General features: G+C 46.3%; 1 protein-coding gene across 1 annotated transcript; it reads right to left on the bottom strand.

Annotated features, from left to right (window-relative positions):
• Window positions 1-2,548: 2,548 nt before the first annotated feature.
• On the bottom strand, window positions 2,549-26,712 carry LOC119381650 (acid-sensing ion channel 4). Its single transcript, XM_037649424.2, has 12 exons — window positions 26,314-26,712; window positions 23,058-23,212; window positions 20,035-20,138; window positions 19,806-19,899; window positions 19,407-19,473; window positions 16,791-16,898; window positions 12,572-12,686; window positions 7,861-7,942; window positions 5,612-5,657; window positions 4,800-4,828; window positions 3,702-3,774; window positions 2,549-2,731 (listed from the first exon to the last, which is right to left on the bottom strand). Exons 1-12 carry the CDS (start codon window positions 26,710-26,712, stop codon window positions 2,603-2,605), a joined length of 1,401 nt encoding a protein of 466 aa, XP_037505352.1. The 3' UTR covers window positions 2,549-2,602.

Here is a 26,712-nt window from a genome sequence, read left to right as displayed (position 1 = left end):
CGTTCCACATTTCGGTTATCGGTGACGTCATAAGGACGTCACATGATGGAGTCATCACGTGGTGATGACTGCTTGCATCACTCTTCTCCGACGCCGCGGGACGCCGACGGTCAATTTTCGCGTTTGATGAGGCATCTGAGGCTTTCGCCTTAACAGTAATGTAAAGTCTGGATATGCACATCGAAACATGGGTGACACTGAAGAACAGAAAAACACGAGTGTTTCAGTGTCGTTCACGTTCCGACGTGCACTGCCATATCCCATCGTAACTAACTAGCTGGCCCACCAGTAGGTCATATCGAGCCTTCGACCACATCGTCTACGACGTAAATCCTGTATAGTTTTGTGAAAGGGAAGGCTGACGTACGTACTTATTTTTTTATGTGGGTTGACAACCGACGCGCATTGTCGTATTGTTTGGCCTCGTGTTCATGTGTCCAATCACGAGCAAAAGTTCGATGACCGTAGACGCTGCAGAAATAATCGTACATTTTTTCCGTAGTCTAAGCACGGCAGTCTCAAATCATTTTTTACACCAGTCGTCTGCGTATTCAACAAATGAAAATCACTTGCACAAATCCACGCTGCATGAGTGTACAATGAGAACTCCAATTTTTTATAATGCCGTGGTCTTAAAACTTTTGCGTCAGAGTGTAGCTGTACTGCAACTTACAGTTAGCTCGTGTCTCCAGTAACATTAGCGGATGTTTTACAGGCCCGTGCACTATGTGAAAACGCTGCTAAATGCGCATTCATGGTTAAAGACAGGACATGCAAGCACGGGCTCAAGAGAGAAGTCAAGACACCACAAACGCCATCTTGACTTGACTTCTCTCTTGTATCTGTTTGCACGCACCGTCTTTTAAAATGAATACGTACCAACTAGCTCAGCTCTTTGTCATTTTAAATGCGTATTGTCCACACTATGGAGGAAGTTCCACTATTTATCGTATTCTTTGTAATTGGATAATTTATTTATTTACAACCGGATTACAGGTTCTTCAGCCTGCTTATCGCTATCATCAAGCACCGGCGCCCTTTATATTCGCCAGTGCATGTGAGACAGATCACTGGGATGAATTTCACAGTCAGCACCTGTCAATACCTTATGATGCCGCCAGAAGCCAGTCTATTTTTATTTCGTTTACTTTCGTCCATGTATTAGCAGCTTTTTGCCACAGAATCAGCAGCCCGAAAAGTAATTCATAGCTACACACCTCTTCCATGAACTGCCGTTTAAAGGGACACTAAAGAGAAACAATGTATTCGTTTAGATTGTTAAAGCGTGCTCGGAGAACTCTTGTGTAGTTTATTTCACCACCATAGGTTTATTATTAGAGGATAAAACCAAGTTGAAAGTCTCATTCTTAAATTTCGCGCCGAACTTCGTACTTCATGACGCAAAAGGTTTCAAAGAGCATTTAACGTATTTTGGCGCCACTGGCTCGACAAAATTTCCATAAACTCGTTATTTGAAGTCTCTGGCCCCCTCGAGGACAATTTATTTCGATTTAACCGATTAGGAACCACGTAGGCCCAAGCAGGCACCGTCAAAAATATGTGACGTCACGGCAAATGGTGCGGGAATTCCAAGGTGGCATCGCCACCTGCATTTTCTTTTTGCGCGTTTTCTCACTTATTAAGCGTCTTCTCGCAGCAAGCATTGTGTTTTTGGTATCGTGGAAGACTACTTTACAATGCGAGAAAAATCGTTTTGCTCTTTAGTGTCCCTTTCTAGGGGGAAGCATCAGAGTCAGGCCGTCTCTGTCACAAGAAACCTTAGGCTGGAAACAGGAACCGGTGTGACCAAGTGATTGATTGAATAAAAGATGTTTATTCATAAAGTGCGGCGCATGCGTAGTGTTGGCTGAACACTTGAGAGACAGGCGCGTAGGTTGTCGACCGTACCAGGAGGGCTTCGTACTTGGTTCTACAGCGACTCTCAACGGTGGACATTTCAGCCTTAGTGTTGAAGGCGAAGCCTGGCTGTAGTGTCGGATTTTCTCGCACGCTGTTTCGTCCGTCGTATTTTTTAAAGGTAGAACTCACAAAGCTTTCTTTTCCGAAATCCTCACTGCCGCTGGCGGGTCGTCTTCACTAAAAAACACGCACAAAGCCTGAATTTAATGGAATTTTCTCCTAACAGAAATTTTAGCGTAAGAACATTTTTTTTAATACGGGACGCTGGTTCTGAGGATTATGTCCACATTTCCGGTGTCTGATTAGGGTCATGCTAGCATGTAGTTCAATTTCAGGAGCGATCATCTCAGAAAAGCGGAGGACACAGTGGGGCCCGATCCATTCACCGCACGGGCGGTACTAATATCCTTTCTGCACGGGAGACGCCCAAGGCGTGTTGCATGAATAACGTGTAAATAAACAAAAATCAGAGCGTTCTGACTAAACGGGAGGACGCAGCAATGGCGCGAGTAGTTTAAAACGTAAAAGAACAAATTGTATCGAATATCTCCGCCGCATAGAAGCTTAGCTCTGTAGTGTAAGCGATGAAGAGAGCGTGAAGGTGATCGACTAGGCTTTGTACTGAGGTCCTGGATTGGGTCCGTGCAGGTAGGAGCGCCATCAGGCGGCACTCGAATGCATTTCAGCGTAGCATCTTCTTCAGCCGCAGCGTCCCAACCACTAGGATGTCCAGGACTTGAAAGATAACAAAGAAGGACAGACCAAGGTACATGCCGATGATGCCGCCCAGGTTTCCCATCACGTGGGTTTCCTGCAACGTACACAACTTTTCGCGAGAAGCTCAAAGGCTGGCATCGCAAGAGACTCAAAGGTTCGACCGTATCGATAATATTGTAGCAGATACGTATACAGGTAAAAAAAAATGGGTAGAGCTAAAGGACAAGGACAGCCGTAACGTGGAAAGCATGCAGGAACCCTTCCCCCATCGGGAAAATGGGGCCAAGCGAAGTTTGCCAAGCCTACCTATCTGACCTCGTACTTTTCCCTACTAAAAAAATAAAAGAAAAACAAAAGAAACCAATACAAATAAAGAAAGAAAAGTGGTAACCTGACCTATCACTTTGTTTCTTTCTTTCTATCATTGTTCCTTACTGTATTTCTTTCTATCCCCGGTGGAAGCGAAACGGCTCTGATTGGCTGCTGTCGTGGCGTCAGGGCGCGCCTACGAAGTTGGCGTCGTGCCTGATGACTGGCGTTCCGGCGCCGGCGCCGGAACGTGAGGTCATGCGTTCATATCCAGGGAGCAATGAAACGTGGCAACGTGAAATTACAAGCAACCTCCATAAAATATCAGATTGCTGTATGAGAAACGGCTGAACGCCGGCAGGCCCACAATAGCGAGAGCATCAAATATTCGAAAACGGCGCGTACAAACACGTACGCGACAGCGGCACGCCTTTGAGAGAGGCATTTCTATACGATGCCGGCGACGAGTTTTTTTGCGTACGACAGCTCCGCAACCGAAATCTGTAGCACATAACATGCTTCGCTTCAATAAAACACGGTGCTACATCATGTCCTTGCTTATTCTTCTAGCGTTATCCACTTTTCCCGTACGATAGGCCAACTAAACTAAATAAATGCCTTTAGCCTTCATATTTTTTGACTAGTTCTCAGTATTATCTGCAGGTCGCCGGTGTACGGTTCGTGCCCGTATCTCGTTTACACTCTTAGAAGTGTTGTGTATAACTCTACAGTGTTAATTTGTCCGTGCTACTTACATCGTACTTCGGCACCGACCTTACATGCTCGTAGGTGAGTGAGTTGAAGTACAGGACAAGGCGAGCCGGTGGCCTGTGGCAGCAAACAAAAAAGAAAGAACCGTATGAATTTTGCCCTATTGTAGAAATACTGCTGAATTTACTTGGAATGTGCACGCTGTTTACGTTACATAGTGTTCCGAAATTTTGAGAACTTCCACTCAGGACTACCGCAACGTTATTTAAACCGAGGAATTGTCAAGTAAATATTCCTCCTTTTGAGTGAGCTTTGATGACCTTACGTATAAGCTCTGGTTGTTGCAAACATTAAGAAATTCGGTAGCACCGGTTAACGACCTTAAGGCTTCACGTCAGTGTTGTTTTTCATATTAGTAAAAGTTCTCAGTAACTGCGTTCCACGGTTGCGCCACAGTGCGATGATCGTTGACGGGCGGCAAACAAATTGTAATTTCTCTTTACTGCAATTTTCAATCACGCATAAGGACTACTGTTTTAATCATTATATGTTGCCGTATATTGCCACGCCCGGTTCTTTTTTATTTTGATGTATTCGGGTTTGACCCGCAAGGACGGTCAGCAACGCTCGACGCAGACGGCGCCGCATTGCTTGAGAGGCTTCGCGATTGTAGTAGATCGCTTTGTTACGATTGCGCGCAGGACGCGAATAGTCAAGATCATTCCAGAGCTTGCTCGACCACCAGTGATAAGGCTGGAAATTTAAAAGCGTGATGTATAAAGGACCGCATGTGCCAGCGATGATCAGTTTATCGACGGCCGATGCTCTGTTCGCCTCTGTCACTGTGTGTATTGCTGCAGTTTGACTTTCCGTTTCCGGCCGTAAATTCGGCCAAATAAAGAGTTTCTTCTTGGACACACCGACTGCGGCCTTCGTCAACGTCACGACCCCGTGGCAATATCATTGCTTCATCTCGGAACATTCAAGTGACGTGCGGGAATGCTGAGAAAAATCTAGTGTTATACGCCTGCAGCACAAATGTACGCGGCGCACGATTGTAGGAAAAATTGTACCTTTTGTAGAAACGCTCGCCTGGTGAAAATAACTATAAACGAGATCATTGCCCTAATCCTGCTACATACCCGTTTTCATTGACCGGTCCCGCAACGTCCTGTAACGAGAGTACAGAATAGGTGAGGGACAACATGCAATGGTGACGCATGGAATGACGCATGAAACTCCAAATCTATATAAGACATGCTGCATGCACAATACACAAATGTTTAACGAATCATTTTTCTAGGTGCTGTCGTACACACTATGAACTGGAAGGAGTAAACGCAGGGTAAACATGAATGCTGCGGATTCTTTCTAGTGGGAGGAAAGTAACAAAGCCTGCGCAGTCTCAGCCGCTCCGCAAGCCCCACTATCGCCCTCAGTGCATAACTTGTAGTCCGGTCGTTTGTTCTTGGTGCCGACATAAAGCTGAAATTACACACTTTGCTGATTGCGGGGTAAATATTACTTCGCATCCGATACTGCAGCTGGAGGTCAGTGTCGGTAAGCAAAACTTTGACAGAGGTAGGTTGCTGCTTTTTTGTCGAGATTTGTTGATTGGCACTTAACCTGACTGGCATTCGCGCCTCTTATTAGACGCCCTACGCGTCGTGCAATAGCTCATTGAAATGTTTGGCCTAGACTCTTACTGCCTTTCTTCTACGTGACCCGTTATTCGGTCTCATGGACCTGGACTGAGGTCTTAAAACTGATGGAATAATTCTTTCTCCCTCTTCGTTTGTCCAGAAATGTCCTCCCCGACACTCCCCACTGGCTTTAGGGAACTGGCATCTCGTTCCCACACGCCGCAACAAACTCTGAACAGGCTTTCCACCTAAAAAAATCTCTCTACTGCAAAATGTTAAATCTGGACTACTTTATTTGAATGGGCCCTTACCTCTCTCAGCTCCGTCATGGTCACATCACGCGTATAACTGATGTCCCTGTGGAGAATGACAACAGCTTGTCTATGAATTACGTCCGCCCATGCATCTGTGATCAGTAAATCGTCTCTATGCTGAGCGAATCTCTCTTTATATTTCATGGAATGAATATTACCGGCGAGTCAGTGAAAAGGAGACAAATGAGCACGAAGCACCGGGCAGGCACCACATTCGGCTGCCAGTCGGCCAGACCACCTCCCACACAACATTTAAATCCCAGCGATCTTCCACGGAAGTGAATGCTTTGTCACCGCAAGCACAAACAGCTCTGAAGACATCGTTAATTGGTCTGCTGGCAGAGGCATTCATGAGGATAAACCGTTTGAATTCAAGTAACGTCTTATCTTCAGTATTGGTTAGTTCGGCGCAATAATGCATTTAAAGAGTGCACATACTGCATGGGAGATAAATATATTGTTTTTGTAAGCACTGCCAAATTGCGCTACTCGACTTTCCGTATTCAAGAGATCTTTATGACATCTCCCGGTTTTCAAGAGCAGAGCTGTTTAAGCTTGACCTCTGGCCATGCCGAACGTTAACAGAAAACTGTCATCATCATGCACCGCCTCTACCTTCGGACTATCATCATCATGAACGGCCCCTACCTTTAAAGTTTAACGTGGCGAACGTTAACAGAAAACTCCGCGCAGCGAAGTGGAGAGGAGAAAGAAGAAGGAGGAGAGGAGAAAGAGACAAAGAGAGAAAGAAATGCTTGAGCCACAATACACAAATGTTTAATGAAGCAACTATCATAGCGAGGCTGGATTCGAACCCTAGTGCCCACATTCCGAAGGCGAGCGTCGTAACCGCTAGGCCATGCACCCGCGATTACAGGACACGCATTTATGGGAAGCTCGCGATTGCGTTGCTGGATGGGTTCCATGGGGAACATCCTAATAGGCGAGAGAAAGGGCAAATGAGAGCGAGAGAGAGAGAAAAAAAAAGGGAAAGAAAGGAAGAAATAGAGGAAGAAATAGATATAGAAAACAAAGAGAGAGAGGAAAAAAGAGGAAGAAAAAGAGAGAGATACTGAAAGAAAGAGAGAAATAGAAGATAGATAGAAGAATGGAGAGAGAAAGAAAGAACGAGAGAAAGAAAGATATAAAGAAAGTAAGAAAGAAAGAAAGAAAGAAAGAGAAAGAGAGACCTAAAGAAAAAAAAAAGTAATCTTTCTTGGCGAGATGGCAATTTAACCCGGGTAGTTACGGTCCGAAGGCGATCACTAAGACATAGCACACTAGCAGTTAGGTACTAAAAATTCAGTGTGACTTTGCAAAAAGTCGCTTTTTGGAATGATTTGCTAAGTCACCGCAGCTCTGTTGGTCATTGGTGTTTGCGATAGCAGAGCCACGCCGAATTTTTCAGAAGAACCGCCTACTTTTTCACCCCCATCTAAACTACTGTCGCAGCAGTGATCGAAACCACGTCCTGTGGCTTAGCATTTCGACTCCGTGATAATTAATTTATCTCGGCAGGTTTCCATCTGTTATAAATTTGGGAATTCGCGAAACGAAAACACAGAATGAGTGGGCGTAATGGCTGTCTAAGTAAATGAAATCGTTACGGAAAGAATGAACAGGAAAGAGAAGGTTGAAGAGTTCAATAAGGAATACAATGACCTAAAGACGGAAAATAAGGGGCCATCTTCAGCCATCCGTTGCCAAAGCCCTTATCACATTTTGTTGTCTCCTCGGTTTCAGACTGCTTGCTCCTGAAACTGCCTGTCATTAAAAGATGCATTTGTGTTTATAGAAAAGTAACGTCCTGCGTGATACCGGCTAGTCCTCTTTTAGGCAAACAGTACATTTAGAAGCAAACCGATGACTGCCTGTTGTGATCGTCGGCTAAACTCCATACGAAGTGCATGCGTACAACTTTCAAGCAGCTATGAGCATAGGTCGGCAAAAAATGCGGAGCTCACTCAGACTCACTCATGAAATATATTTTGCCCTTAGCTCACTAGGACTCAGACTCACGAAAATTTTTCTCAACCGGACTCACTCGGACTCAAGCTCACCAAAACATTACTCACCCGGACTCACTCTCTCATGGCTCGACCTGAGACTCAGTGAGTCGACTCATGCTTGCCGACCTATGGCTATGAGGCATCGAAGTCTGCGACACTGTTAGGTTCCTCTTTTGGAGTAGAAAACATCGTTTTTACTAAGACGACAACGATATCGAGGGTCTGCGGACCACTTACCTGCAGGCGTGAATGCAATTGCACTCCAGCTCGAGCGTAATGCTGGTCTGGATTGCGGCGACATGTTCCGCACACTCCAGCTCTGTGATAGAACACGCGTTAACATGATACATGTACTTCACTTCAAAACAAGACATAACGAAGACGGCAGTCTTATATATATTGTTACGCTGAAGCGACAACTGAGACAAAGGAAGAGAAGAAGTCTGTCTTTGAAGCAACTCGGGGTCCACGCGGCAACCCTTCGTCCCTTTCATCTATTCATTCGTAAATAAACACACCCCATCGTAACAATATATATAACAAAACGAAGGTGTTGTCATCATCATCATCAGCCTGTCTACGCCCACTGCAGGGCAAAGGCCTCTCCCATGTTCCGCCAATCAACCCGGTCCTGTGCTTTCTGCTGCCACGTAATACCTGCAAACTTCTTAATCTCATCTACCCACCTAATTTTCTGTCTCCCCCTCACGCGTTTGCCATCTCTTGGAATCCAGTCAGTTACCCTTAATGACCACCGGTTATCCTGCCGACGTGCTACGTGCCCGGCCCATATCCATTTCTTCTTCTTGATTTCAACTATGATGTCCTTAACGCCCGTTTGTTCCCTGACCCACTCTGCTCTCTTCCTGTCTCTTAAGGTTACACCTATCATTTTCCTTTCCATCGCTCGCTGCGTCGTCCTCAATTTAAGTTGAACCCTCTTTGTAAGTCTCCAGGTTTCTGCTCCGTAGGTAAGTACCGGTAAGATGCAGCTGTGATATACCTTCCTCTTGAGGGATAGTGGTAGATTACCATTCATGATTTGATAATGCTTGCCGAATGAGCCCCAACCCATCCTTATTCTTCTAGTTATTTCACTCTCATGGTTCGGCTCCGCGGTTACTACCTGTCCTAAGTAGACGTACTCCTTTACAACTTCCAGTGTCTCGCCACCTATCGCAAAGCGATGTTCTCTGCCAAGATTGTTCCACATTACTTTAGTTTTTTGCATATTAATTTTCAGACCTACTCTTCTACTTTCCGTATCCAGTTCAGTAATCATGAGCTGCAATTCGTCTCCCGCGTTACTCATCAATGCAATGTCGTCAGCGAATCGTAGGTTACTGAGATACTCTCCATTAACTCTTATCCCTAACTCTTCCCAATCTAGGGCCCTGAAAACCTCCTGTAAACACGCGGTGAATAACATTGGAGAGATCGTGTCTCCCTGCCGTACGCCCTTCTTTATTGGGATTCTGTCGCTTTCTTTATGGAGGACTATAGTGGCTGTGGATCCGCTGTAGATTTCTTCCATTATGTTTATATAGGCTTCGTCGATGCCTTGATTCCGCAGTGCCTGCATGACTGCTGATGTCTCCACCGAATCAAATGCCTTCTCGTAATCTATGAAGGCTATGTATAGGGGTTGGTTGTATTCCGCGCATTTCTCTATCACCTGATTGATAGTATGAATATGGTCTATTGTTGAGAATCCTGTACGAAATCCTGCCTGGTCTCTTGGTTGATTGAACTCTAATGTTGTGTTAATTCTGTTAGCAATTACTTTTGTAAATAGCTTGTAGACAACGGACAGTAAGCTTATGGGCCTGTAATTTTTCAGGTCCTTGACGTCCCCTTTCTTATGGACCAAGATGATGTTGGCATTCTTCCAAGATTCTGGTATCCTCCCCGTCGAGAGGCACTTCGTATACAGGGTGGCCAGTTTCTCTAACATAATCTCTCCACCGTCTTTCAACAGGTCTGATGTTACCTGATCCTCACCAGCTGCTTTGCCTCTTTGCATTCCCTTTAGGGCTTTCTTTACTTCTCCTGTCAATACTGGTGGGATGTCAGATTCCTCTGCGCTATTACTTCTTCTTACGTTATCATCCTGAATGCCTCGGCTGCTGTACAGATCCCTGTAGAACTCTTCCACTACCTCAACTATTCTATCCATATTGTTTGTGACCTTGCCTTCCTTGTCCCTTATTGCATACATCTGATTTTTGCCTATGCACAGTTTTGTCTTCATAGCTTTGAGGCTTCTTCCGTTCTTTAGAGCATGCTCAATTCTCTCCATATTATACTTTCTTATGTCGGCTACTTTACGCCTATTGATTAACTTCGAAAGCTCCGCCAGCTCTATTTTGTCTGTTGCATTTGAGGCTTTCATAGCTCGACGTTTCTTAATGAGGTTTTTCGTCTCTTGGGATAGCTTACCAGTGTCCTGTCTAACGACTGTACCCCCGACTTCCACTGCACACTCCTTGATGATACTAGTCAGATTATCATTTATTGCGTCAACGCTAAGGTCGGTTTCCTCGGTTAAAGCCGCGTACCTATTCTGAAGTGAAACTCTGAATTCCTGAACTTTCCCTCTCAGAGCTAGTTCATTAATCGGCTTCTTGCGTATCAGTTTCTGCCGTTCCTTCCTCACGTCAAGTTGAATTCTAGATCTTACCATTCTATGGTCACTGCATCGGATCTTGTTAACTACTTCCACATCCTGAACAATGCCCGGGTGGCCGCACATTATGAAGTCTATTTCATTTTTAGTTTCGCCATTAGGACTCCTCCACGCCCACTTACGAGTAGCCCGTTTTCTGTAGAAGGTATTCAAGATGCGTAAATTATTGCGTTCTGCAAACTCTACTAGTAACTCCCCTCTGGCGTTTCTAGAGCCGATGCCATATTCCCCAACTGCATGATCTCCAGCCTGCTTCTTGCCTACCTTTGCATTAAAGTCGCCCATCAGTACAGTATACTGTGTCTTTACCTTACTCATTGCTGATTCTACGTCTTCGTAGAAGCGTTCAACCATTTGATCCTCATGGCTGGATGTAGGCGCGTAGGCCTGTACCACCTTCATCTTGTACCTCTTATTAAACCTAATTACGATACATATCACCCTCTCATTAATGCTATAGTATTCCTCTATATTGCCAGCTATATCTTTATGAATAAGGAACCCCACTCCTAGTTCTCTTCTGTCAGCTAAGCCACGATAGCATAGGACGTGTCCGTTCTTCAGCACTGTATAAGCCTCCTGTGGCCTCCTAACCTCACTGAGCCCTATTACATCCCATTTAACACCCTCTAATTCCTCGAATAGTACAGCTAGACTCGCCTCACTAGATAAAGTTCTAGCGTTATACGTAGCCAAATTTAGGTTCCAATGGCGGCCTGTCCGTACCCAGAGATTCTTAGCACCCTCTGCTGCGTCGCAGGTCTGACCGCCGCCTTGGTCAGTTGCTTCGCAGCCGCTGGGGACTGAGGGCCGAGGGTTAATTGGTGTATTCATGTGGGAGTTGTCAACAGTGGTATGTCAACAGTGGTATAATTGGTGTATTCATGGAGGTGTTGTCAACAGTGGTATAAATAGTTATTTCTCAACAGTTTCGAGAGGGGTCCTCCCTTCGTCAGGAGATGAGTTAAACTAACGTCGAAATTCGAAAGTGCTTCTTGCCGCGTCGCTCTCGCCTTCAAAGATGTTTCACAGAGAGTCAGAGTAAAATAGGAAAAACGAAAGAAAGGAAGAAAAAGAAAAAAAGGAAGAAAAAAAAGCAAGGAAAATAACAAAGTTTGCAAAAGGAAATAAAAATATCAGAATCAAAAGGCAAATTAACAGATCTAGCGGATACCCTGCTGCCTTGAGACGTTCCAGCTGTTTACTAAAGTTCTCAGAAATTAAGTGGGGACATGACTTCTTTAGAGCATCAGTGAAGCGTGTTGTGGCAATTGACCTTTGCACTAGTTTTGAATGACAAAAATCAGTAGGCAGCCTTTTCATTCTTGTCATTCTTGTCATATTTTACGTTAAGTGTCCATACTCCCAGTCTTCATCGCCCAGATCACCTATTACAAGACCGGCATTTTTGTTAATTGATATTTCTTTTTTCTTTTATTTCTTTACACTTGTTCATGCCCACATTCGCCTAGAGCCCTTTTCTCCCCTCCCTCCCATCCACTGCAAAATAGAATATAAGCGGATATACGCTAGCTAACCATTATGCTCTAAAAAAACTTTCTCTCTCTCTCTCAACATCAAGAGATATTGTAATTACGTCGACGCAAATGCCGTCACTGCAGTGCAGTGATGGCAAAATGAACAGAGAGAACGAGAATTGAAAACTGTGGTTTAGGCTAGAAGATTCCGCCCTCACTTTCCGCAATCGTAGGACGCAACCTTAATTGACCGTCGGCTTCAATTGTTATTTGGGTTCTGAATTTACGCTTTTACCGAGTCGGGACAATATGTACCAGGACATCAAAATAATGATCTTGCGCATGCCACCCTTAACAACACAAACACATGCACCCAATGTCGTCTACAATAATAATTATTGGGGTTTTACGTCCCGAAACCACGATGTGATTATGAGGGACGCCACAGTGGAGGGCTTCAGAAATTTTGATAATGTGCTGTTCTTTAACGTGCACCTATGTCGAAGACCGGCCTCCAGCATATGCCTCCATCAATATGGGACCACCGCGGCTCGGATTCGATTCCACGACCTTCGGGTCAGCCGTCGAGCACCGGGACTACTAGACCACCGTGGCGAGTAAATGTCCTCTATAAGTCCTCATAAACGTATGTCATTGTTCACTTCGTCAGTGTTTTGCCTTGATCAATCAAACCACAGGTCTTTCACGTACTCTTTCGCAAGCGCAACATGCATCACTGAAGCGCTGAAACTGGGAGAACATGCGTAGTGCTGCTGTTACCCACTCTTGTCTACGCAGGTCCCATACCGTTGTGCCAGCGTCAAAAGCTGCGGCAACTGTGCTGAGAGACATTCGCACGTCTCCACGATTTTCACCTGGAGACAAAAGGTCAGGCAGTCCTGCGCAGAAAAGACGTAATAGAGGCGGCGCGTAAAAATGGGGTTCTCTTTCATTACCCATGGGCACATAGCACAAATACCGACCGACTTCCGCATTCATGAACACTCTTCGTTTGTTTGTACATAAAATTGGTTATAAATGTCAATACGAGAAATTACGGCTCCAGTCCACGCTGCGAAGGTGGTTGGACAGCGAAACTGTAAACGATACCCAGAACGATTACCCATTGCGACGACGCTTGAATGGTCTTCCGCATTAGAATCGTACAAGAGCGAGATTGACGTCTGACCTTCACTGGGAGTGATAGCCAAGAAGTGCGTCTGTTATTGCAGACCGGCCGTACATGTTTCATCGTACACAAGCGTCTGACTCGACGCGTCCATAGCCATGACGCATTGCTTTGGGTCATCCGAGTCGTCAACGTCCATCAGCCTCTCGGCCTCGTCTTCGTATATCTCCCCTTCGTCCGGGAGGCGTTCGAAAGTATGTGGGTTAAAGCGAATGTTGTTGAATTCGTAGAGCGGACTCTGGAGAAGAACGTCTATTAAACTCAGAATCTGCGCCCTTGAAGCGGTTGATAGCATTGTACTTTCGTCGCTTACGCTAAGCGCGTACGTGGAGCGGCGTTTAGAACGTCTATTTAGAAACTGCACCCTTGACACGGAGCGTTCGTTTTTTGCCCACGGAGATGAAACCGTTCGGGGGTAGAGGTATACTTACATCTTCGTTGTAAAAACAATTAGAGACCATTCCACTTGGGGAAGGTGTGTGACCAGCGAAGGTGACGGGCGCAAAAGGTCTCCTTTCAAAGTTGTCAAACGAATGCGTAAACTTAGAGTTTTATTGTAAACTGCGGCCTACGTTCCCTAGAATGCTGCTTTCGGCCGGCATCGGCATTGCGTTTTCTTTTTAGCGTTCGCCAGCATCTTGAGCGGCCCCATAAAGAGCGCTCGGCAAAACGCATGATTGCTATGAAATTTTCGTAGTTAGAATTTCCCTGGTGCGCGAAATTATTCATGTCGGCTTTACATGTTGTCCTGCAGATGGTTTTTGTGCCACCACCAGTACACCATACAATAACAACGGGCAGCGGCCGCGACAGGGACGCAGCCGCAGCGGCCAATGGCGAGACGGCAACCACTGCTGTTGGTCTGCGAGGTCGGTCTATTCGCGCAGCGATTCGCTGGAAACTAGCGTGTAACAGCTTTGCTGTAAAGGTCTATTTGATTTCTGAGCAAAAACTGCGTGACTTGAACTGGCGGCTCGACGAGCACTGAAGGAACGAATAATAATTGATAGTCGTGCGATTAGCACGTGGTTAACGATAGTCCCACTCGAGAAGTGTAACGCGGTCTCGACGTTCTTTGGTCGCTTCAAAGACCGACTCACGCTTCCTCGGCCCCCGCTTGCCCAACTATATAGGCCATTTGAGCATGTTTCATTAGATGCATGCAGCGCTCTTTGCGTGACTTCTACTCGTGCTGTCCGTATGTCGATAAATTCATTCATGAGGCAACTCACTCAGACCCGCTCAGACTTGCATCGAGCCGTGAGTCTGAATCCGAGTGAATCCGGTTGAAGCAAATTTAAGGGAGCCATAGTTCGAGTGTGTCCGGTTGAGGAAAATTTTGGTGAGTCTGGAGTCAGAATGAGCGAGCCTTAAAAGCGAAATATATTTCTTGGGTGAACCTGAGTGAGTTCCACTTCTTTTTTTTTTTGCCGACCTATGGTCCTATCTACTGAACTTCAGCGCTACTATCAGACTTAGGTCGGCTTGCGTGTGTACTAACGTCTATTCACACATACTTGAGTCTGCGTGAGCTCCACTTCTTTTTCTTTTTTTTTTGCCTACCCATGGCTGTGTTGTCGGAAAACGTAGCTTAACCCGACAAAAAATAAGTCGAATGGAAAATGAAGACTTTAAAAATAAAAAGTAAGCCAGGAACTCACTGTTGGGAAATTGATGAGAAATCGTTTCGCGGGGAATGTCGCTGAAACCAAGGTTTCGACAAGAGGGCTTGACCTCGTTAAGGCAGCGCTTCTCTTTTTTAGGGGTGAAGCTCCTTATGCCGTGGGTCTGTCCAACCTCCATTTGTTCGTTTGTTTGTACGTAGTAGCCACCTCTAGTTCGTGAGAAGCGCGCGTTCTGGCATGCACTAGAAAAAGAAGACGACTTTGACGAGCGAGACTCTCGTGCGTGTTCGCCTGTGTGGCGTTCTTTCTTCTTCACTACGTCTCGTATTTTCAACGACGCCTGAAGACAACATTTCAGAAGTAACGCGCCATGAGGCTCCCTCTTGGCGCGCTTTTTCTTTCGATGGAAGATAAGGCTACAGAGACCCACCCACGAGATAGCCGTTAACTTTGCAGTGGTCGAACGTCTTTGCAAAAGATAGCCGTTATCTTAAGTTTTCTTGTTGCCTTCTGTAGTTTCCCGCCTACCATGTAAGCCTAGCTGGTTTTATGTCAGGCTTGTAGACAATGTGGAACGGGACCCCATACTTACTGCGGTGGACGTTCTCTATCTTACCGAGACGTGGAACGCCAAAAGACCGTATATCAAACGATACGTTCCAGTCGTGCGCATCAATGATACAGAGCGTCCTGCAGGTGGTGTGGCCGTATACGTCAAACAAACAGAAAAGGCACAAGATCTGAAACTACTACCAATGACGCAGAGCCACAACGGTGAATATGCTGCCATCGATTTTGATGGATGCATCATTATGACCATGTACCTTGCACCCAATCTGTCGAGTGGGAATGTCAAGACATTCATTGACACGGCATCGTGTAATTATGAGAAGTACAAGAATAGACCATTTGTGTTAGTTGGTGACCTGTATGTCGATATTACCGAAAAGAACAATGAGTGGTTAATACAACATATGGCAGCCAAATATGCTCTCGCGTGCACGTCCTTTGATTATATGAAACCAACGACCATCCGAGGGACGCGTATTGACTTGGTATTTTCAAATTTCCAATTGCAACCCGTACAGGAACCGCTATCCCTTCATTTCACGGACCATAAAGCCGTAATAATGAAGGGACAACGCAAGCCGAGCATCATCTAATTAAGAAAAATAAAAGTTTGATGTTTGTAATATACACACAGTGTTTCTCACTCTTTATATGACGATTGATGGGGCGTTACACAGAAGATTCACGGTTTACCGATGATATCTTCCGGAGCTTCGCCCCACTCATCATCATTCACCACGTGGATATGCTGTGATTTTTTTTTGTATAAATACTTGACTTAGGAGCCAAAAACACGAGTACGCAAGAACACATGGACAGGACGGGCGCACGTCCTGTCCATGTGTTCTTGCGTACTCGTGTTTTTGGCGCTTAAGCGCCCGTCCTGTCTATGTCTTCTTGCGTAGTCGTGTTTTTGGCGTTTAAGATTACTATTTATACTAAAGATGCACAAAGTAGCCTGACAACAAGTGCTATAGAATATATGTCTTCCTTAGTATAATTTTTGTTTAAGCCTTATGCTCACTCTACCCCAACCTCAAAACTAAACGAAGAGGAGAAGAGCAAGTTTGCACAAGCTTATGCTTCTCATTTAATTAAACACTTAATTAAACTGGTGACTGAAGGGGTTAGCAGGAAAGAGAGGTAGCTAATTTTTTTCTTCGTCAGCGTACAGTGAGATAGAAAGTGAGAGAGGAGAGATGATGAAAATGAAAGACAACGAGGGAAACCAGACGCTTGTCAGGTTTGCTACCCTGCACTGGAGGAAATGGAATGGAGCATAAAATGAAGCGAAGGAGAGAGAACGAAGAATGCTGCTTCATCCTAGAGTGCATAATGACACAGCAGTTTGTCACTGATGTCACAAGAGGTCGTTTGTGGAGCTTGAGGGCATGTATTTATTCTTGGGATGGTACTCGGCATCGCATGGACAAAGCATACGAGGCCCCACGAATACATGAGGGAGCACTTTTGCGATGGACGCCGCTAGTAAAGCAATTCGCCAAGCAGTGCGCCATTCATTGGAGGCTGATAGATCAGGATGGCAGCCGATTTGTGAAAACGTTCGGATGTAAGTATGGAATACGGAGGCATGGTGACCTCAGGCATTATGCGCTTACCTCTCGTGTGTAGACACCGTACATGCGGTCCATGTGAACCAGCAGTCGGGGAGGCCACGTGGAGCGACAGGGATTGGCGTATGGCTCCGGCAGCCCCGTCTGCGCCAACTGCGACCACGCCAGTGCTCAATCAGGAACAAACGGTTCCATATGCAGTTTCTAGACGCGGCATTGCTCTAGTCAAATATCAAGTATCGACACAGTAGGAGAGAAGAGGGCTTGATGTTTACCCTTGTACGCTATTTATTTTTTCCTTATTTAGTCAATGCAGCTCCTCTCGAAGTTGATCCATTGATTTGCGTCAGCGTATACATGCACACGTAAATTTGGAGCTCGTGACCGAATTCTCAGCAGCCGAATCTAGTCACGCCTCAGTGTTTAGCGCAGTATCTTGATCAAAAAGGAAGCATGGACGTCTGCGCTGAATCGAAGTGAATCGAAGCTGAACAGTTGCTATGTTCCGACATTGATGAGCGATACCAAGCAGAAAGTGACAACGCTAGTGCGTATGCTTACGTGTTTTCGTGAGTCGTGCCTTTGCTGTTAATTAAAAGGGCGGGACGTTCTCACGCGTGCAAGGCGTGCCACAGCTTCAGTTTCAGTTTATTGATTGCATATACTGTCACAAACGAGCGCGTTAATAAGGCGCGTGCGCCGCCGCTTTCAGACGACAGCAGGAAACCACGGCGCAGCCGCTCGCTCAACAAGCGCGCGCAAAGATAAAAAGTATCAAAAAACGCCGACGCGCCGCACCTCCTCACCCACTCATAACAGCCGCAGACAGCCAGATCAAACGCCCGGCACGGTCTCGAAAGATCGCGAAGATGATGCAACGCCGAGCGACGCCGCCGCCATCGGAACCGTCGAGAAGAGTCTCGCCCTTTCCCTAGCCTTGGCTGTGCTGCACGTCGAAGAACACACTAGGCGCTTCTGGAACCCGTGAGCCAGGAAATATAAGCGTGCACCGACGACGAGAGCAGTCAGTCGGTCCGGAGATGGTGCAGTTACGTTATGTGTGGTTCCGTCGGCCAAAGAAGACGTGTTCATGATGTTGTGCGGTCAATCGATCATCGATCTGGAAGAATCGGATGATGACGCCGTGTGAGCAGTGACAAGTTACGGGAGTGTTTCCTGGAAGAGAAACGACGGGAGGAACCAACGACGATCAGCGCTGGAGTTTGCGTGAGTGTTCCCTGGAAGAGAAGCAATCAAGTTACGTCAAAGAATTGTGGACTGGATACGTTTGTGAATATTCAGGACTTTAAGTGTTCTTGAATAGGTTGTATTGCATGAGATTGCATTTGTAGCGCACGATCTGGTTGTTCTGTTCCCGTTGTGTTAACACCACCTAAGTTATATTGTGAGGTGTAATCGATACCAGCCGAGTGTGCATGTTTGGCTAATGCTTGTACTGTCTTAACTGAGAATATATTTTGTTTGCGTTATCAACTCTCGGCTCTGACTCGGTCTTTGGACCACAACCGGCGTTCGCTGGCGCACTAAAAGGACCAACTCTAAATTGTCCGCGCTTTCGTGGTGCGTTTCGGGGGGCCGATGCGTCAGCCCTTGGAATCTGCCCGGCGATTGCCTCCCCTTTAACGGGAAAAGTGACAAACATAAATTACATAATACAGGTACCTTAATGAAAACTAGCAGATAATGAAGCCAAGGAAGTTTTAGGGTACGTTAAGTGTACTGTAACCATTGTGATATAGATGTGAAGAAAGTAAAGTGGACGAAAAGACAACTTGTCGCCGGCAAGTTGTCTTTTCGGAACTCTATGGAGTTGAACTCCATAGAGTTCCGAACAGTCAGTGTTGCCCGGTAACGTGAATGATGGTCTCAAACTGCACTCGAAAGACGTCTGACTAAAACTGTTCATATAGGCGGCGATTTTGAATATAGGCATTTATAGGCACTTACAGGCATTTAGGCACAAACGCCTAACGATAGGCATTTATAAGCACTATAAAAAACACTATAAAAACCGTTCTTAACCTCTAATTCATGCTCATATATCAAAGTGGGGCGATAGGCCGCAAGGAACAAAATAGGCATTTGCCTAAAATCCGGTCTCTACTGATTGGTTCTCGCAGCAAAATCGACTATTTCTCACGAGAGCATGTGGAATATCGGTAATGTTACTGCTAACAAAACGTTGCATATAGTAACACAGAAACATGGTATGACAGCAACAGTAACTGAAGAAGATTTCTAAGAATGTGTAGCCTGAGCATGGATCATTAACAGTGTAAGTTCGTTTTGGCCGCGCTAGAGATATAAGCCATGTGCATTTTCACCCGTCTCGTGCTGATGCTTTTCAGAGTTGCGGTTTCTTACTAAGGCGAGATAGCATGCGCGAATCTGCAGCAGCACACCGCGTTGGACTAAATCATTGCGCACTGTTTCGTCGGAAATATGTTTCAAAGAGCTCCAAGTTGTAATTTGTGCGTGCAGTTCTTGATGTGGTACAAGTGAGATGTCAAACATTTTTGTGCTCTTATAGTGTCTATGGTCTACTTTGCTACTAGTGAAAGTAAGTCACAATATTTCTTTAGTCTTCCAAACTGAAACGTAGAAAAAAAAAACTTGTGTTGACTGTGGATGACACTTTACCAAATTTAGGCCGACGTACGTAGTGTAGCCTGGAGAGAGGTAGACGCCATCTTGGCACACCGAGAACCTGCGTCGAGAGAGTTAAGGACAATGCACGTGCGCCTTCGCTCACGAACCGTCATGTCAAATACCTTTAAAGTTTACGTACACGTAGTTACGTTGCTGTGACGTCATGGATTTGAGAAAATCCTGCGTCACAAGAAACTGGTGTGTAGTGATCAACGTGACGCCCTTTGGTGTAGGCGTTTTTTTTAGAAGGCTCCATTCTACAACAAGAGTGAGCTTTATACATGACATCTCAATCTTAACTTGCTAATAGTGCCCACTTAATGCGCAATCGATGGAGTTAACCTACTTCTTCTGACCCTCTGACCCTTGAAATATAGCTTGAGCACTCACCTGGTACCGTGTGCATGGACCATGGCGATGAAGCCTGCCTGGTAGGAAGTGGGAAGATACTCGTTCAGCTGCGGATTCAGCGTGACCACAAGCCCTGCGTGACACCGAAAAAGGCGCTGTAGGAACGAGGAGGCACGAAATTTACGTGTAGTAGAACGACGCTCTGTTAACGAAACATCATATGTGTAAGTACATCTGTTTCGCTGTTTTGACATACTCGCGCCATTACCATCGTATGGTGACGACAGGGCGCTGTAGTCCACACGCTGATCGTGGTCACAGAGGAAGCAGAAGCAGTTGCCGTACAGCACGTTGGTGATGTTGCGGAAGAGCCTGCGAAATCCAAAGCACCAGTCCGTCACTGCACGCATTCCTTTCTGTCCAGTGTACGTGAAACAAACGTGAAGTGTGACTTCCTTATTGGTAGTCCTGCGCATTGCGACAGAAGTGCGTGGAATGAGGTCGTGACATGAGAACGTGCAGGAGTCGCAGAAGCATTTCGTCTTGGCGGTTTCTGTCGTTCTATCTTACAGAGCTGCGTAAGTTCAAACAAGACAGAATTTCAGGTTCGACAGGAGGAGTTGTCTGCGTCAGCGCAGCATCGGATGCATATAGTATACTATATACCCAGCTCTGTCTTTGTAGCACCGTTGGTAACTCTTGACAAATCCTTGGACAGGGAATGTTGCTAAAGACAAGAGCAGTCCCAGCCCTGCACGAAGACGGGTCTTCTTGTCAAAACGTTGTTTCCGAAAACATGCCAAGTTTACAAGTTCTCAAACTTTACTGAAGGTGTTTCAAAGACAGAGCTGCGTATACACTAGCGTATATATTCTGTCTCGCTGACATTATGGGAATTCGTGGTTTTCTTTATAATTTTAAGCGAGCTTTCTATCAGCCGCGTGTTACTGTCATAGCGGAATTGACAAATAAGCTGCGCGGAGGTCCACAAGGTGACAAAGGGAGTACTGCTTTGCAGCTTTGTGTTAAAAACGGCTGCCCTAACAACTTTACCCTTGTATTCCCCATTCCTCCACTTGGATGGCTTCTGAAGAATTGACGTGATATTTCAACGCGATAGCGTCAAAGAGCACGTTTAGCCGAAATTCCGCTGTCGGCGTCGGTATCGGCGTCGTTGGTTGTGAGCGAAAAATCAGCGTTGTCCGTGACCGAAAAACCGAGAAAGATGCAAATAAAATAAAATAATAAGATCTTTCGTTCGAGTGAGAATCGGACCCAGTCCTTCTGCGTGGCAAGCAGGTGTTCTGCCACACAGCCACGCCATTGCTTGAAAGAGCTTCGAAAAAAAAAAAAAACACTATGCGGGTCTCCCCTGCGTCTTCTCTGGACCCCAATAAAGTTTGCATCATCATCATCATCATCATACGAATATCTTGTGTAGTGGGATGATCTTCTTGACGCGCGTAATATTGTGTGGCAGAAGCGTAGAATTGCGCCAGGTGTCAAAACATGTGAATTGCACAACGTATTGTAGAGGCCCACCCAATACAAAGCGCTCAGACATATTTAATCATTATCAGCAGCAAAAGCAACAACAAAGTGAGAAGCTGCGTACGTTCGCGTGTTGCCGTACAGACGCGAAGTGGGCCCTTCGCTGATTCGCAAAAGGGATAAATATATGGCGTAATGGGCACTGTGCAACTGTACTTGCACTAGGCATTCTAGGATAGTCTGAAACGGCCAATGTTACGCGCAAAGACGTTCGTTTTTTTGCGGCACGGTTGAGGCACGCACCGAGAACCGAAGCTAGGCTAGCTGTTGAGAAGGCGATGCGCAAGGGTCCCGATTACGCTATCGCGTTCTACTCTTGAAGGCGAAGCTCAAGCGTCCTCCAAGTTTTAGGCGCGAAGCACCTTAGGGGCTCGGCTTGTCGGCGTCTAATGTCGCCACGGTATGTCATGTAGTCACGGTCCATCACAGAATGGGTATGCGCCACAAAAATTGGGCAAATCCCACTACTCGCCACCGGTCCACTAAAAATGAAGGAGTCAACAGTTAGCCCAACAAATAGCCGACGACGTTAGTGGAGCTGAAACACCCTTGTCGCACCTCCCCAGTTTTTTCATTCTCTCCTTGCTTCAAGATATCAATATATTCGCCCTTTCGCTGCGATTTGCTAGCCACCCGGTTACGATCGTACCGAGAAGATGTTGGTTCCAGGTTCATATTCGCGACTTGGAGTAAGAGTTCTGCTGTCGCATGGCTTGCTTCCCACGAGTATCCCGTATCTTTTCCTTTGTAGAATGGCGTTAGAAATGGGTGTTTGACATAGTTCTCTACTCCGGAATGTACAGCTATCTATATTTTGGCAAGACTGGGATCTGACTTCGAAATAATGACTTTTTTTCTTATGGTTAAGAAAATAACAATATCTGGAATGTCTGAAGTAGAACACGCGAGTGGTGGGCACAATAACGCATTCTCTACACTGTCTTTCCTTCTTTTCCCTTCGTCAGTGTAGGATAGCAAACCTGGTGCAACCTGGTATGCTACCCTACATTGAAATGAGAGTGAAGCCTAGTTTTCTCTCCCTCCTCCTTGACACAGTGCCACCAAGGTTCAGAGAGCTCAGCAAAACTCTCGTTCGCATTTCATGGTTCACAGGTCGATAAAACACCTGCAGAGACAAATTGCGCAAAGAAGGTTCTAGCGCCTGCCGAGAAGGAGGAGGGTACAACTTTATTAAAAGAAATTTCATGGGTTTGAAGCTGGCCGCTTGTCTGCGGCGACCTCTTCTGCCCATGCAGTGACTGCTTTCTGCAGTTTTTCGTCGGGGGACCGTGTGAAGGTCTCCCATGTCGTTTCGGAGGGAGCTGGCAGAAGCTCTCTGGGTGGGGGAATGCCCTCGACTTCCCAGACGATGTGACTGGTTTGCTATGGCATTTCTGTCGCAATTTTTGCATGTTGAGTCGACCTCTCCGCCTGTGAATATCGCTAAGCGGTGAGGAATGGTTAGGGTGTTCGTTTGAATTCGGCGGAGGATAGTGGCCTGCGCTCTCGTGAGGTTGCTGTGCGGTATAGGATATAATCTCCTGTCATCTTTATACATATTTGTAAGTTCGTTATAGGAGGTCACTGCCTCTCCTATCGGGGGGCCCGGTTCCAAGGACAGCGCGAGTAAATCGGCATCGTGTTTGTGCGAGACGTAAGTTTAAATATTGCGATGTTGTGGATCGCATACTGTTGCACTTTCGCGGAACAGAAAGGTCAATCTCCAGGGCCATGACTCACGTCGCGTCTCTGCAGCCCTGTTCGTGGTAAGTGCAGTCGACGAAGGTGTCGGCAAACTGATGACCGAGGGTTCTTAGCCATTCACGGTTCTTCGCCTTGTGGTGCGCAATCCAGTCCGATATTTGCTGCTGCAGTCTTAGGTCGTCTGGATTGGCCTGCATAGAGACGAAGCACACGTTACTATGGCTCGGCCTCGTTACAATTATTAGTGTCACGAGGAAAATGACTTCTGGTTCCTCAAGTCTCTCGTACCTTGGGCTAAGACGCGTCCTTGGCCCATGGACTTCGCATAATTACAGCGCATGTAACTTCCTTAGAGACACTGGTTCCAAAAGGAGTGAAAGACCGAAGAGAACGGAAAGTAGAGGCCATCTTGAGTTGAGCACCGACGCCACCGGGCGCGAGGTTGTGGTACATTTCTAATTAGAAAAATGAGGCGGGTCCCACGCATTGTGTGAATCAATTTCACGCGGAGCAGTCAGCGAGTACCAGCCTATGCCAGATTTTATGCTTTGAGCCAAGCGTTACGATGTGCATCGTCGTAATTGTGTCAAATAAGCAGTTATGCGCCTATCGTTGACTTACCAAGCACACCGAGTACAATGTCGTGTAAAGGATAGCTCATGATCCGACGTAACGTCGGCACTCAAGTTAGGGTAGGGATGTGCGTTTCATCGCCGCACAGTGCACGCTACGGTGGTGATGTGCACACCATGCCTAGCGGTCGTAGGCGTATTCGCGCAATGCTTGACTATAGCTTGCGCAGTAATAGGTGTACATCTTTAATCTTTATTAAACTGATATAAAAGCTTGTAGCCAATATTACAATCATAGTTGCTGTTGTCCTGACGTGACGCTGTCATCATCATCATCATTATCGGCCTGACTACGCTCACTGCAGGGCAAATGCATCTCCCATGTCCCGCCAATCAACCCTGTCCTGTGCTTGCTAAGGCCACGTTAAGCCCGCAAACTTCTTAATCTCATCTGCCCACCTAACTCTCTGTCTCCTCCTCGCACGTTTCCCTTCTCTTGGAATCCAGTCTGTTTCTCTTAATGACCAGCGGTTATCTCGCCTACGTGCTACGTGCCCCACCCATGTCCATTTCTTCTTGATTTCGGCTAAGATGCCCTTAACACCCGTTTGTTTCCTGACCGACTCTGCTCCCTTAAGGTTACACCTATCATTTTCCTTTCCATTGTTCGTCGCGTCGTCTTCAATTTAAGCTGAACCCTTTTTGTAAGCCTCTAGGTACCTGCTCCGTAGGTGAGTACCGGTAAGATGCAGCTGTTATATACGTTCCTCTTGCGGGATAGTGGCAAATTACCATTTATGATGTGAGAATGCTTGCAGAATGTGCTCCACCCCATTCTTATTCTAGTTACTTCAGTCTCATGGTTCGGCCCCGCGACCACTAACTGTCCTAAGTAGACGTATTTATTTACAAGTTACAGTGCCTCGCTACCTATCGCAAAGCGCTGTTCCCTTCCGAAACTGTTGCACATTACTTTCATTTTCTGCATAATAATTTTCAGACTTGCCGTTCTGCTTGTCTTGTCCAATTCAGTAATCATGAGTTGCAATTCGTCCCCTTAGTTACTCATTAATGTAATATCGTCAGCGAATCTCTTGACATTGTTCGCGAATCAAGTCAAGCGAATTGCTTGACTTGACGCTTGTACAGGGCCGTTTCCCCAGCAGTTTGAAACACTGACGTGGCTTTGTGGTAGAATACTTGGCTGTCATGCAGAATTCCTGGCTTCGATTCCGAGCTGTTTTTCATCCTCTCCTTCCATCGCGATATTTCGTCCATCGATAACCCCGCCGACGCCGTCCTCACATTTTCCGTGACACTGGCTCCTTCATGCTGTCGCGTTATTGTTTCTAATGTAGGGGTTCATATAGACTATGACGCATACCCACATATCACGGGCCACGGTGCAAAGGGTATGTGCAACACGTTACTGGCGGAAAGAATTTCATGACGTCCGCGACAAGGAAGTCGTCTGTGTTATTCATGTCATGACCTGTGAATCGTGTTTTCATACACTCACGTCCTTTTATGTCAGTTTTGATATCTACCAAGTAAAGGCCTACTTAGGACAGGTAGTAACCGCGGAGCCGAACCATGAGAGTGAAATAACTAGAAGAATAAGGATGGGATGGGGCTCATTTGGCAAGCATTATCAAATCATGAATGGTAGTCTACCACTATCCCTCAAGAGGAAGGTATATAACAGCTGCATCTTACCGGTACCTACCTACGGAGCAGAAACCTGGAGACTTACAAAGAGGGTTCAACTTAAATTGAGGACGACGCAGTAAGCGATGGAAAGGAAAATGATAGGTGTAACCTTAAGAGACAGGAAGAGAGCAGAGTGGGTCAGGGAACAAACGGGGGTTAAGGATATCATAGTTGAAATCAAGAAGAAGAAAGGGATATGGGCCGGGCACGTAGCACGTCGGCAGGATAACCGGTGGTCATTAAGGGTAACTGACCGGATTCCAAGAGATGGCAAACGCGTGAGGGGGAGGCATAAAATGAGGTGGGTAGATGGGATTAAGAAGTTTGTAGGTATAACGTGGCAGCAGAAAGCACAGGACCGGGTTGATTGGCGTAACATGGGAGAGGCCTTTGCCCTGCAGTGGGCGCAGACAGGCTGCTGCTGCTGCTGCTGCTGCTGCTGCTGCTGCTGCTGCTGCTGCTGCTGCTGCTGATGATGATGATGAAGTAAAGGCGTAGACGACTAGAGTGTCAAGACGTAGGCGGATAGATAGATAGATAGATAGATAGATAGATAGATAGATAGATAGATAGATAGATAGATAGATAGATAGATAGATAGATAGATAGATAGATAGATAGATAGATAGATAGAAGCTGTCAAAGTGCATTTGGTTCGCTAAGAAATGCTTCGCATTTAAGAACCACTGGGTGACGGCGGCACTAGAAATCGGACAAAATATCTGCTGCACTGAGTTCGGTACCGCCATAAACCCACTGGTTCTTCTAATAGGGATAGTCAACTAAACAATTAAATAATCAAACCTGTGCGATTGACTTATTGATTGATTTATCGATCGGGTCCGTGAGTGGGAGAGAAAGTGGAGTAAGTAAGAGATTAAGATTAAAAGAGCAAGTCAGTGAGAGAGAGTGAGCGAGTTGCTGGCTCATCGCTGATCGACCGAAATACCGATCGAACATTTTACATTAAAACGCTCAGCCAACCAATGATTTTGGTCATGAATGCATACTTCTTGAAGCGCCTGTCCTTTGCCGCAGATGCGTGTCTCCAGCTCGGAGCTCATCCCCCGTTCCGAGGAGTCGAGGGCGCATAATTTAGATCTACGCAGCGGGTTGACGTTGCACACGGTGACGTCTGGTAGTTCAAAGGACTCGTTGGTGTTGTACTCGAACGCGACGGCCACGCTGTACGTGAAATACTCGCTCAGGATGGCGAGAGTCTCGGAGGTGCTGTAGTACAACAGCGTCAGAAGTGCACCGGCCCAGAGCAGGCGGCGCACGCCTCCACCCTCAACGAAGGCTTCTGCACCCGGGAGGCCAGAGTCCAGCGCCAGCTTGCCGTAGACTTGCCCGCACGTTCGCCACACGCTGTGGCGGCTGGTTCCGCCTCCACTTTCAGATGATGGCAT

The sequence above is a fragment of the Rhipicephalus sanguineus genome, chromosome 2 (genome assembly GCF_013339695.2).
Source record: "Rhipicephalus sanguineus isolate Rsan-2018 chromosome 2, BIME_Rsan_1.4, whole genome shotgun sequence".
Classification (NCBI taxonomy): Eukaryota; Metazoa; Arthropoda; class Arachnida; order Ixodida; family Ixodidae; genus Rhipicephalus; species Rhipicephalus sanguineus.
The sequence above is the reverse complement of the archived record's forward strand: the minus strand, read 5'-3'. Positions and strand labels throughout refer to the sequence as shown.